General features: G+C 63.8%; 1 protein-coding gene across 2 annotated transcripts in view; it reads right to left on the reverse strand.

Annotated features, from left to right (window-relative positions):
* Positions 1-742: 742 nt before the first annotated feature.
* The window catches only part of MLLT1 (MLLT1 super elongation complex subunit), a 64924-nt gene continuing 53021 nt past the window's right edge, over positions 743-12645 (reverse strand). For both annotated transcript variants that reach the window (XM_060007557.1, XM_060007556.1), the window contains exons 6-12: positions 11374-11928; positions 7048-7135; positions 5308-5416; positions 4177-4276; positions 3844-3915; positions 3506-3577; positions 743-3294 (exon numbers count right to left, since the gene is read on the reverse strand). In XM_060007557.1, coding sequence (XP_059863540.1) covers positions 3166-3294; positions 3506-3577; positions 3844-3915; positions 4177-4276; positions 5308-5416; positions 7048-7135; positions 11374-11928 — 1125 coding nt within the window. In that variant the 3' untranslated portion in view covers positions 743-3165. The remainder of the gene's footprint in view (positions 3295-3505; positions 3578-3843; positions 3916-4176; positions 4277-5307; positions 5417-7047; positions 7136-11373; positions 11929-12645) is intronic.

Raw genomic sequence — 12645 nt, forward strand, 5'->3', positions numbered from 1 at the left:
GTGTGGCCAGCTGACTCCCCAAGTGGCTGCCAACCCACAAAAGTGATTTTAATTATCTGCTGTGGGCAGAGAGTATTGGCCTGCAATGCCGACCACTCAGGAATGGAACTTCTGCTCCGCTGGTGGGACTGGAGCCCAGAGTGGACAGGGCTGCTCAGATAGGGCCTGGGAGAGCCGTCTCCTTGGGGTTCACTCAGCTTTGCCACACCAAGTCCAGAGCAAAACCCACCACAGACAAACTGGCAGACAAGCACCCTGGCCCCTGGCAAAAGATGTCTCACATTTTCTGTCTGGCTATCATCCATCTACCCACCTATCCATCCATCCATCCACCCCCCCCACCATCATCCACCCACTCATCCACCCACCCATTCGTCCACATTGTGAAGTTAGGCTTGCTTTTTAACGCAAAACTTGCTGCCTGCGTGCAAGGGAAGAACACACCATCAGAAGCAGGACCAGACACTCAGTTCTCCGCCATCTCGCGCCTCTTGGGTTTCTGGTGGTGCCGACTCTCTTCCTACGGGATGCCAGCCTCGCTTACATTCCCTGTCCCCACTCGTCATGCCCAACAGGCTCGGTTCCAGCCCTCTCTCCTCTTCCTGGTCATCGGTCTGGAAGCACTGGAACGGGGAGAGGAGACGAGGAACCCCATGGTGCTCTGTGGCTCCACCCACCAACCCCACAGCGGGGGGGGGGGGGGGGGGAGCAAGCAGATACATGAAGCTGAACAGATCTCTGCTTTCCCATCTGACTTTATTTCACTTTTTTTCTATAAAACTCCTCCATAATTTCACAATTTAACAAAAAGTTTAAAATCCAGGACAGAAACAATCCTGTAACTTATTACAAACACAATTCTCCTTTATTCCTCTTATCCAGGAGTTGGTCTCGGGCCGATGAGTGTCCTAGTTCCTAGTTAGACACATTCTTTGTAAAAACCCTTGTGGGTAAGAAAGGTATTCGATACCTTTTGCTTTCAGGCGTCGGTTTACATTTTCTTCAGGAGATAGCAAAACACCGGGGTTTGCACTGGGGTCAGGGGGCTTAACACTAAACACACGGCAATCACAAAGTGCCGGCCCCTTCCTATGGAAGCGTCCCCAGAGCCCTGGTGGGCCCAGCTGCCGGGCAGCTGGGGGTGGGGTGGGGGGAGCAGCTGGGAATGCCGTGGTCGGGGCCCTGGCTGCCTGGCACGTCCATCAGGTGGTCACATGGCCAGCACTGGGGCCTTCTGGCCAGAGGAGGTAACAGAAATGGGTTGGTGCTTCCAAAGGCCCTGGAAACAGCAGGCAGGGCCAGATGCTGCTGCTGCTGCTACTGCAAAGGGCAGGCCCGAGAGCCTGGCCTTCCTCTAGCTGCCTCAGGGGCAGAGCCTGGCTCCTGAGCAGAGGGCCGCCCGAGTCACAGAGCCGGGAGGGCCTACAGCCCCTCCCAGGAGATCCTCCGGAAGGAGAAAGACTGGGGCCCTTGGGCTGAGGCTCCCACCCGCGACCCCCAGCGGCCTCTGTGCACAGAGGGCCAGGCAGCTGCTGCTCTCGGGCCAGTCCTTTCTGTCCAATGTCTTAGAGTTTCCAGAGAAGAGAAGTGCCCCACTTCGGAGTATTGTTGGCCTGCCTGGAGAAGGGGACGGTGGCAGCACGGAGCCTGCCACACAGGCCTGCCCTCTTCCTAATACCTCAAGGCAGTGGGGTTGGGAGAGAATCAGAGCAGATGGCGAGGAGTCACGGCAGTTTCCTCTGAAAGTTCTCGGGCCTTCCCCGAGTCCTGGGATCTCACCAGGAAGGCTGGCGTTCGGGGAAGCCTTGGAGGCGGGGCTCCCGAGGGAGTGTTTGGGGTCTGCCTGACAGACAGAATCGGAGCAGTGACAATGGTCAGGGACCACAGGGAAGGGGAGCGTGGCACGCCCCACGTGGGAATTCACAAACTGGGGGGAGGAGGGACCGTCCGACAGTGGGTGGGAGAGAAGTGAGCCTGGCTCCAGCCCTGGCCTCCTCTCCTGGAGCCGGTGGGGACCAGAGGAGCCTTGAGTCGAGGTCCCCAGCCCCCAGGAGCCCACCACAAGGTGGGCTGACTCTGTGAGGGCGTTCTGGCCGGGAGGGAGGACCTGGCTTGGCCCTTGGAGAGTTTCAGGCGTGCGAGGAGTTGGGTCTCCAGCCCTGGACCGGCGTGAATCGCAGGGGTGGGAGGGCCTGTCGCCGGTCGGGGCCCAGGCACGAGGGGCTGGTTCTGAGTCCTGACGCTCCTCAAAAAACTCCACAAACTATCCCGTCTTATTTGGCAAAAGCTCATTTTTTCCAAAGTTCGAAGACTCGGTCAACAGAAGGAAGAGGATCCTATGGAAGGAGGAAGAGGACGAGCCCCAGGACGCCGACCCAGTCTCAGCCCGCGGCTGGCTGGGGGCCGGGAGGGCGGCTCCTGGAGACGGCGGCGCGCAGTGTTCACCGCCCCGGGAGCGGCAGGAGGCGTCCTCCCTGCACCTGGAGAGGGTGAGCTGGCGCTCCAGCCCGGCCTTCAGCCCGACGCCAAGGGCAGCGGAGACATCGCAACCTACAAGTCCCGCCTTACACCCCCCACCCCCACGTGCACTGCTGCCCTGGAAATGCACACCCGGGAACCGCTCGGTACCTACAGTGCAGACATATATATATAATAGAGAGAGAACTATACAGCACGGAGTCCCAGCACAGTGAGAGCCGACACAGGGCCGTGTCTGGCTGACGCGGAGGACGAGCCGGGCCCGTCCTGGTGCGGCAGGAGCCCTCTGAGGTCCTGGGGCGCGGCGGGGTGTTCCGAACCGTTGGGGGAGGCCGGAGGCAGTGCCCCAGCCTCTCAGAGGGGCCCGGGCAGTGAAGCTGGGCCACACGCCCCACCGAGGAGCGAGGCCCCCACTGCAGGGCACGTCTCTTCCCCCTCGGGAGTACACAAGCCACTTTCCAAGGGGGGCCCAGGTGACGGCCCCAGGGTGTCGGGGAGCAGCAGCGCCGGCCTGGGCCCCTCGGCCCCGGGGCTCCCGACGAGGAAAGTGCAGCTGGCCGTGTGGGCCGAGGACAGGGCGGTCACTAAGGCAGTGCTGCGGGCGGGCAAGTTGAGAGAGGAGGGAAGGCGGGGCCCAGACGTGGCCTCCCAGGACCCCGGGGACGCGGCCCGGCACCCGGCCCAGGGTCATGTGGCCACCGCCTCCAGGTAGCTCTGCAGCTTGCGCACGGTGGTCTCATCCAGGGAGAAGAGGTCGAAGTCGAAGGTGGTGTTGGTGACGTTGAAGTGGCCGGTCTCCTCGATCAGGTTCACGATCTGGAGGGTGGTGGCAGGTGGCTTCAGTGTACAGGGCGCTAGGCTGGCGTGGACCCCGCCCCCCACCAGGCCCTCGAGGAGAATGGAGAGTGATTCCCTGGGGCTGCCTAACGGGGTCAGCAGCCCACGGGCCTCAGGGGCACCCCACCCGGGACTCCTCTGAGATGCTTTGCCTTCCGGGGGCCGCGGCGTGGGTGGCTGCATCCAGTACCTGCTGCAGCACGTTGCGCTCCCGCAGCGCCATCAGCCTCCGGTGCAGCTCCACCAACTCGTCAGTGTAGGCCTGGGGGACAGAGAGGCGCTCAGCGCGTGGCCCCGCGTAGCCCTCTGACCACACCCACGTCAGCTCCAGGCTGGTGCTGTCGTAGGCCCTCCCCACTCCCCCAGCCCCAACCTTGTCATAGCCCCCCCCACCCCCGCCCCAGCCCTGCCTTGTCGTAGGCTCCTCCCCACTCCAGCCCCGCCTTGTCACAGGCCCCTCCCCATCCCAGCCCCCTCCCCACTCCAGCCCCCCCCTTGTCGTAGGTCCCCCCACCCCCCAGCCCCCACCTTGTCGTAGGCACCCCTCTTGAGGATCTTCTCGGGCTTGCTGCAGGGCTCCGGGCTCCGGCGGCCTGACGTCTGCAGGGTGACCCCAGGTCTGTGTGAGGGCCAGCCCACACCCCCTTCCCCAGCCCCCAGGGCCACCGCCTTCCCAGGCCCCAGGCCTGCTTGTCCTCCCTCCTCTGGCCCTGGACCCAACTCTAAGGGCAGCCCCTCCTGGGCAGCTGACGATCTCTGGGGCCTGGGGGTGAAATGACCTTCCTCTGCGCCCACCACCCTGAGCCTCAGACGCTTGGAGAAACCCCAGGCCCAACCCTCAGCCGGCCTCTAGGACGCTACCTTGCTGTTGGGTGGGGGCGGCTTCTTGGGTGGAGGGGGCTCCCGGCTGGGTAGGCAGGAGTCGGCACTGTTGTCGCTCTCGCTGTCACTGAAGCTCAACCTGAACGCAGACACGACACCCTGTCAGGCCACCCTGTGCTCAGGGGAGGGGGCCCCACCCTGCGAACAATGCTCTGGGGCTCTGGGACGGACTCGGCCCCTCCCTGGGGCCAGGCCAGCGCCCGGCGCTCCCCCTACAGCTCAGGAGACCCCCTCAGCCAGCTCTAGGCAGTCACTGCCGGCTTAAAAGAAAAGGAAAGAAAGAATGCATCTGAGCTGCCTTCAAAGAGCAAAGAACCCAGAGACAAGCACGCTGGCTCTGAGAGGCTCTGGGATCCCGGCGGGGCTCGCTGCTCACTGCAGGCTCAGAATGCCGGTGCGGTGCGGCACCCTGCAGGACAGTCCCCGCCAGCGGCAGCCTGAGCCCAAAGCCCCGGGAGGGAGGGAGGGTCACAGGTGCCAGCGTGGTGACACCAGACGCCCGCCCCTTGCTGGGCGGGGCCCAGACCCCGAGTCTGCTGAGCCCACCCCACAGTCCTGGGGCCAAGGCTGGCACTTGCGCTGGGCTGGAGGCTGAGAACGCACAGCCATCCCTGAGGTGGGCTCGCTCCCAAGGCCTGGGGGTGTCCAAAGGAGGGGCCTCGGCTTACCCCACTCTGGGGGAAGGCCACACGTCATCTTCCCTGGGCCAGTGCACCTGGGGAAGGGGGAAGGGACCCCTGGCCCGAGCCCGAGAGCAGAGGAACCAGCCCCCACTGTCCCATACGCCTGGGACCAAGGCTGGTCCTCGGGCTGCTGGGCACCGCCTTGCCCCCCTTCTCGGGTGGTGATGGACTCCTCTCCCTGAGCGTCCTGCCCCTCCCTGCCAGGCAGTCACACCCTCCAGCGAGGGGAGGAAGGATGCCCCCCGAGGCCCCCAGGCCCACCTCAATGCCTAGGCAGGGCACCGCCCGGTGGGCTCAGAGGTTCCCTTTGCCTCACCCCGGGGAGCCCCCGTCCTGGCCCACCTCCTGGAGGCCCCACGATTACAGCAGGGCCAGGCAGAGCTGCCCCGGTGCGCCCACGCCCACTCCTCCCCTCCGGCCCAGGCACCTGGAGTCCCTTCCTGCGTTCGTCTTGCCAGCAGCCTCCTCGCCTGACGAAGAGTCGTCCTCGTCAGATTCCTCGGACTGCAGGTCCTCCACCATGGAGCGCAGGGGTCCTGGTGAGGGCCGCGAGGAAGGGTTGGAGGGTGGGAGGGGGAGAGAAGGGGGTTCAGGGCTCCACGTGCACCCCAGAGTCCCCTCCACCCCCAGGGCCACATGGAGCTCCTTGACGCCACGACCCCCAAAACACACCCAGGCAAACCCACCTCGGAGGTTCCTCTGGCCCGGTGGGGCCTGCCGCCTATCTCCAAGCACTGCGCCTGTGGCCACCCCCTCCTTAAGAGACCCCTGGCTCCCCCCACCCCTACCTTCCTGGCCCTCCTCACAGGCCTCTGGGCCCTGGCCCAAGACAGGACCGCAGGGCCCCTCCATTGCAAAGGGAAGGAGCAGCCCTCCTCGGCTCCGGCTGCTGGGATCAGAGCTCTGCCTGCAGGCAGGACGAACCAGCCCTGGCTGGGAAGGGCGAGGCGGCCCGCAGCATGGGCCACAGCACACCAGCCCCCCAGCCTGCGCCCCTCCTCGGGCCTGCCCAGCCCCGTGGCAGGCCCCTCCACTGCTCCCGGCCCACCGTCCTCCCCTTTCTCCAGAGACACTCGGTTCCAGTCCCCTACAGACGGCATCTTGGTTTATATTCCTGTTACCAAGGCAACAGAGGGACACAAAGCCCTCAATTACCTTGGTCATGTGATCCCGTGCACGGCAGGTTTCCCCCTCCCTTCCCCGTAGATAAGAACCGTTGGAGAGAGTGTGGGCTTGGAGCACCCCATCCCCCAGCCCCCTCAGGACTGCGTGTCTTTATGTCAGGCCCCCGGACTACGCTCGCCTCCCCCAGCTCTCCCCCACCCTCCAAAAGGGACTGCAGGCCGTGGAGGAAATTCTCAATCCGATCCACCAGAACAGGTGCTTCCAGTGCGAGGGTGGGCAGGGGTCGACGGGCCAGGGGGCCCTATCCACTCTGGGGCAGGAAATGGGTCTGGTGCCGCCTCCCAACAAGTACCCCAGGCGGCCTGCAGGGAAAAGGCAGCACTGCAGGCTGCGGGGGCCTGGGCCGAGTGCTGGCCAGGCACGCGGCAGGAGCGGAGTGCTTGGCTGGGTGGCTGAGGCAGAGGAAGGGACCCTGCGCTGGCCAAGTGAGCCTCCATCTGGGAGGAGCTGGAAAGGAGGCTTCCGGCAAGGGCAGGGCCCAAGTCACAACAGGGCCCTCCACCGCAGACCCACAACGCACAGCTCAAAGCCCTGTCACACAGATGGGGCAAAGCTGAGGGCCCAGGCGACGGACAGCTGGCGGTCGGGTCATCCGTGCCAGTTTTGCTTTTAACACCGGACCCCTGAGCGTCCACACGCCTGTGGACACGGATCTCTAGGGCCCGGTCCAGGCAAACAGCGTATCCTGAAGTGAAACCCTGGGCAAGCTCAGCCCAGGCCCAAGCCTCCCTACCCTCCCTCGCGCCCTGCCCTCGGGTTTTTCTGGCCGTGGCGGCAGCATTCAGACTCAGGGTGTGCTGAAACTCGGGCACGAGCAAGCCCACATCGGGAGATTCCTTGTGAACCCCTGGACTCCATACCAGACCCAGTGCCCCACTGGCCTCCGGGAAGGTCAGGGGGCTGCTCCCAGAGCAGTGAGCCTTTCCACCGGAAACCAGCCCCATGCGTCCCCACCCCGGCTCTCTCCTTTCCCAGCACGCACCTTGACTGTGGTTCTGAGATGGCTCAAAATCCGAATCTGAACTGGAGTCGGAGCTGGAGCTGGAGTTGGATGGGCTCGACTGGGCGGACTTCACCCCACGGCAGCGCAGGCAGGGGGCAGCAGGGAGAGAGGACAACAGTCATCTTTCAGTCCAAAGAAAAGGAGCCCTCCGGTGGCAGGGACAGCCAGGCAGGACGCCCCAGATACGCACTCCAAAGGCCGCCAAGGCGCCAGGCCCCGGCACCCGAGACCCTGATCCCATCCCACCTCCTCCCCCAGCCCCAGGATGCCGCCGGTGTGCATTCAAAATGCAACCAATGACCTTTCTTTTCCCACTGAGGGACGGTAAATCTCCAGCCACGCCTGGTGCTCCCACCTGCCTGCGCAGGAGGACGGGGCCGAGGCAAGCTCTCGCCGCAGGGGGATTGGAGGCGGCGGCAGGCGACTGTGGCTGCTCTCACGTGTGGGCCCTACCCTCCTCCGGCGAGACCACAGCTGGCTGGTGTGCGCTGCGGCACTGCGGCCAACAGCTGGAAGGTCCGAACAGGAAAGGTGGGTGCGTTCTCATCCTGCCCCTCATTTCCTCAGTCTGTCCTGAGGCTGAGTAGCGACAACAAGCTGTCTCCCTGTCACTGGGTGCCCCTGAGGTGATGATGAGTGAGTGTGTGGGCAAGTGACAAGCACTTGAGGACACAGTGGACTCACAGCTGGCCCCACTGCACCCAGAGCCGGTCACATCCCCCTTCTCCTCTTCCTTTAGCCCTGACTTGGCCACCAGGGGGCAGTAAAAGCCCAAACTAGGAGCCCAGGCCCTAGGATACTAAGGCGTAAGTAGCGTGGGGCAGCACCTCCCACTTGAGAGGCCCGCGTGGGGAAGGGGCTGAGCCAGAACTGGGTGGCGTCTGCTCTGGGCCCTCAGGAGAAACCAACAGGCTGCTGCACAGGTATGCGCAGCAGAGTGATAAGCCCAGGGCCGGGGGCTGGGCCAGACTGGGCTCCAGTGGGCAGTCCATGGCTCAGAAAGCCTGCCAGCCCAGGGCGCCCAGACGCCGTCCAGCCTTCTGTCCTCGGGGACTGTCTGGGGGAGCTGAGCAGCCTGAGCACCTGGAAGGGGCCAGGAGACAGGCGGAGGAACCCAGCAGTGTCTCCTCAATCCTGGCACGTGCCACAGGAGAGGAGACCCCAGGAGAGGAGCCCCTCCCGCTGGCCCGTGGGCTGAGGGCAGCCCCTGCTCCCGGAAGGAGACCCGGGAAGGCTCAGGTCTTTCCTCAGCAGACTCAGAGAAGGATCCCACTGCCTGGGCACAGAATGCTTCCCAGCTGAAGAGCTGAGGGCTCCCTCCTCTGGGGTCCGCCACCGCCCAGCCTGACCCGCTCTGGGCCCTCCCAGCACGCCCCTGCCAACGTCCCCGACTTGCTACCTTCACACGGGCCAGTGGTGTGCCCTGAGGAACCCTCCCCGGGAAACCAGCCTAGACTGCCATCAACCACTGTCCACTGGGTGGGTACCACTCAGACCAGTGTGTGACCCTCCCCACCCCCAAAAACGGGCCTGGAGCCACATGGTCCCCCCTGCACGCATATCCCTCAGTTCTTATTCTGGCTCGGAGGTCCTGGCTTCTGACCTTGGCTTTCTCACCAACCGGCCAAGGCAGCCCGTGGTTTTAAGCCTCAGTTTCCCCATCTGTAAAAGAGCTGCCCTGCTGGCCTCTGCTAAGCACACGGAGGTCGATGCCGATTGCGCTTCCGACCTCTGGGGCAGGGAATTCGGACAGAGCTCCGGGGCAGGGAAGACCTGGCTGGGAGGCCACCAGCACGCAGGCTCGGGCCAACAGGCTCAGGAAGGTCCAGGGCAGGGCAGCACCTGCTCTGTCCTGACGTCCCAGGCCAGGTGGGCTTCTCAGCCACACTCGTCCCCTTTCCTTCCACATGAATCCAATAGGCGGGGTGTGGAGGGGAGGGGGGAATCGGGAAGTGGTTTCAGCCCCAAGAGCCTAATGGTTCCTGGGGGTCACAAAAGCCCTCGAGGGGCTGCTGACGTGTCCTGGGGCTCAGGCTACACAGGGCGTCCGGAAGGAGGGTGGAGGGCCTGCTGTGCTCCCAGTGCTCCAGGGCCTGTGACTGAAAGGGACTGAGTGTCAGGAACCCCACAGCCAAGGAGACCCCAGAGGAGCAGCCAGAGGAGAGCCAGAGGAGCTGGGGGGCTTGGCCCGGGACTCAGACAAGGAGCTGCCTGGCCCCTCTGAGGGCCGAGGGGGAGGAGGAGACTTGGGCTCCACGCAGCGGTCAGAGCTTTCCGGCAGTGGCGCCCACTCGGCCTCCAGCGTGGGACGGCCGGAGACAGGCAAGGGCAGCTGGGGAGGCCCGGGTCTGGAAGGCCGTCTCGCCCCCTTCGCCATGGCCACGTGTGCCTCGCCAGGTCCCAGGGTCAGGACATGTGAGTCACTGTCCAGCAGCCCTAGAGATCCCCCGGGCATGCTGACGGCCCAGACTCGCCGTTCAGAAGTCTCTCAGCGCGTGGGATGCGCCTCTTCAGCCAGGAGAAAGCCCTGGGCTTCCTTGAGCGATTCCAGCCTCAGGGCCGCGGTGGCCAAGGCCACAGACACTGGACACCCAGCCAGCCCCACCCCCCCGCACGGAGCAGGTGGAGGGAGCTGCCCACAGTGGCACGGGTGCTCACAACTATCACAGCAGGACGTCAGGGTGGACACCCACGGCCAGGGCGCCAACATTCAGCCGGGGAGGCAGGGCTCAGGGAGGCCTCCACCTCTTCCCTACACAGGGGCACCAGCCTTGGGCACAGGAAGGTCTCTCTGGAAGCACCTGAGGCGGACAGGAGGGAAGCGCACCAGACCAGAGCTCCGGGTCTGAGCAGATGGAAGAGAAAGATGCTAGATGGGGCGCTATGAAGCACCCAAAGAACCTCCGGCAACCGAGAGGTGGCTGGGAGGGCCCTGGACTCCCAGGAGTCTCCAAGTAAGAGAGACGTTCCAGGGTCCTGCCATCCTCAGGTTCATTGGCAGACAGTCTCCCGGGCGCAAGAAGCGCTGGGCATGTGACATCACCAGCCCTGTGTGTGTCCCTAATTGTGGGGATGCACTGTTACCCATGAGCCAAACTGTCACCCCCAGCCACCTCCAACGAGGTGCCCCTGGAAGCCGCACGCTCACGACATCGGTGCTACTGACACAAACCACCTCTGGCTTCACCTCTGGGAACCACCTGCAAAGTCCCAGTGGCTCTCTGAGCAGCAATGCTGGAGACAAAGCTTCTGCCTTTGAGAGTGAATAAGAGTCTGGGAACTACAAAAGGCCACTGAGGGCTTCCCCGGTGGCGCAGTGGTTAAGAATCCGCCTGCCAATGCAGGGGACACAGGTTCGAGCCCTGGTCCGGGAAGATCCCACACGCCGCGGAGCGGCTAAGCCCGTGCGCCACAACTACTGAGCCTGCGCTCTAGAGTCTTCGAGCCACAGCTACTGAAGCCTGCGTGCCCAGAGCCCGTGCTCCAGAACAAGAGAAGCCGCCGCAATGAGAAGCCCGCGCACAGCAACGAAGACCCAATGCAGCCGTAAATAAATAATTAATTTTTAAAAAAAGGCCACTGAGGGCTGGGGCTGGTGATACAGGTGAGGGGGTCAATCGCTCACTCATCCATCCGTCTATCCAACTATGTATCCATCCATCCATCCCTCCAAGTCCCTGTTCGCTGAGTACCAGAGGCCAAACAGCATGCAGAAATGACATAGCCCTCCAAGGCCCAGAGAGGTTTGGCTACCCAGTCAACAATCTGGCCCCTAGCTCCTTTGTGACTCAAGCCGTCTCTGATGGTGACATTCAGAGCCGCATGGAAATGCTGCTGCAGGAAAAACCCAGAACCTCTGGCTCCCGGACCCAGAGAGTGGGATGAAAACACACAGGGACACCACATCACGAGTGGAGGGAGGGGGTGCCCTGGCTGACCGAGCCTGCGGCAGCCGGGTAAAGACTCCATGGTGAGACACAATCGCCCACTCTGACCCCAAAGCGGCCAGTGAGACTCCGGCCCACACAGGGGGCAGCCCGAGAAGAGCTGTGAACGCAGGTACCAGTATCACGCTGAACTGGGACCCTTCATCCCAAGCACCGTCCACACAGATCTTGCGAGGCGGTTTCGTCACCCCCAACGTAAGGGGAAACTGAGGTCTGGCAAGGCAGAGGCTGCCCAAAGCTACATGGAGCAAGTGGGCGCCCAGCCTCCTTGTAACCTCTGGGCGGCTCAGAGCCTGCAGAGAGAGGATGAGGGTGGGGTGTGGGAAGGGGAGAAGGGCGGGGGAAGGAGCCACCTCACCTCGGTCTTGAAGGAGGCCTCGTCCTCCGAGTTGGACTCCTCCGCCTCCGGAGGCTTTTTGATCTCCCTGGGCTCGTTCTCAGGCTTGACCTTCTCCGCTTTGGCACCGCCCTTGTCCTTGGCCGGCTTTTTGTCCGAGAAGGAGGAAGATGAGGTGCGGGGTGAGGTGCTCGGGGCGCTCCTGGACCCCTTGGAGCTGCTCTTCTTCTGCTTTTTGGCGCTGGGCTTGGGTGAGTCGGCGGCGGCCGGCCGCTTGCTGGAAGACTTGGGCGGGGGCGGCGGCGGGGGCCCGCCTTTGGGGGACATGCTCTCCAGTTTGGTCTCCTTCAGGGCCATCTTGGGCTCCTTGAATGCGGCCTTGGGCGGCGGGGCCTTGTCCTCCTTGGGCGGCCGGCCCTCGCCCAGCTTCCGCGCGGCGTCCTTGGCGCTCCTGGCCTGCTCGCGCTCCGGCTCCTTGCAGGCGCCCCTGCTCTCTGAGTCCTTGCGCGGCCGCTCCCGGTGCTCCTTGGTCGTCTTGTGGGCCTTGCAGGCCTTGCCGCTCTCCCTGCTGGCGTCCTGCAATGCCGGGCAGGAGGGGGACACAGTCAAATGGCATCTCGGGGCCGCCCTGCTCCGCCTCCCACGACCCCTACAAAGTATAATCCACCTGATTCAGACTCAGCTAGAGAAAATCTTCCATAAAGCGAAAAAGTAAGGCAGCAGGTGAGAGTTTTAAATGGAGCTGTCCCTTTAAACTACTAGGAAGTGTCAGCAGGTCCCAGGCGGCTGCAGGCTAAGACTCCCCTGAGGGATTCAAGAAGAGTACACGGTGAGTCAGATACAGACAGGCAAGCCACACCGACCCACTCCCGCTCCAGCGCCTTGCAGCTTCCCGCGGGGCTGCTGCGGCGCGGGGGCTGGGGGCGCCAGCAGGCGGGGCCTCTCCTCTGTCCCCACCAGAGCCAGGTGCCTCCCCAGGTCGCCCCCACCCTGCCTGTAAGGCCCGGCTCCGGCCCGGCCCCAATTCATGCCAGCACCGCAGCTCTTTGATCGCCCTTTAATCTCCACATTGAGCATTAACTGAGCGCCTGCCAGGTTCCCAGGCACTGTGCATGACTAACGGCTCCTAGACGTATCCCGGAACCCAAGCCGCCTAGGCAGCTTTTCTAAACCATGTGCAATGCCTCAACCTCCGCCTCGGAAACCGAGGGTTGAGGGTGGAGCCTGGACTCTGGCATTGATGAGCCAGGTCAGGGGGGCTCCCACCGGCAACAGAGGCAGTGAGCGGCCCTG

The sequence above is a fragment of the Delphinus delphis genome, chromosome 3, assembly GCF_949987515.2.
Source record: "Delphinus delphis chromosome 3, mDelDel1.2, whole genome shotgun sequence".
Classification (NCBI taxonomy): domain Eukaryota; kingdom Metazoa; phylum Chordata; class Mammalia; order Artiodactyla; family Delphinidae; genus Delphinus; species Delphinus delphis.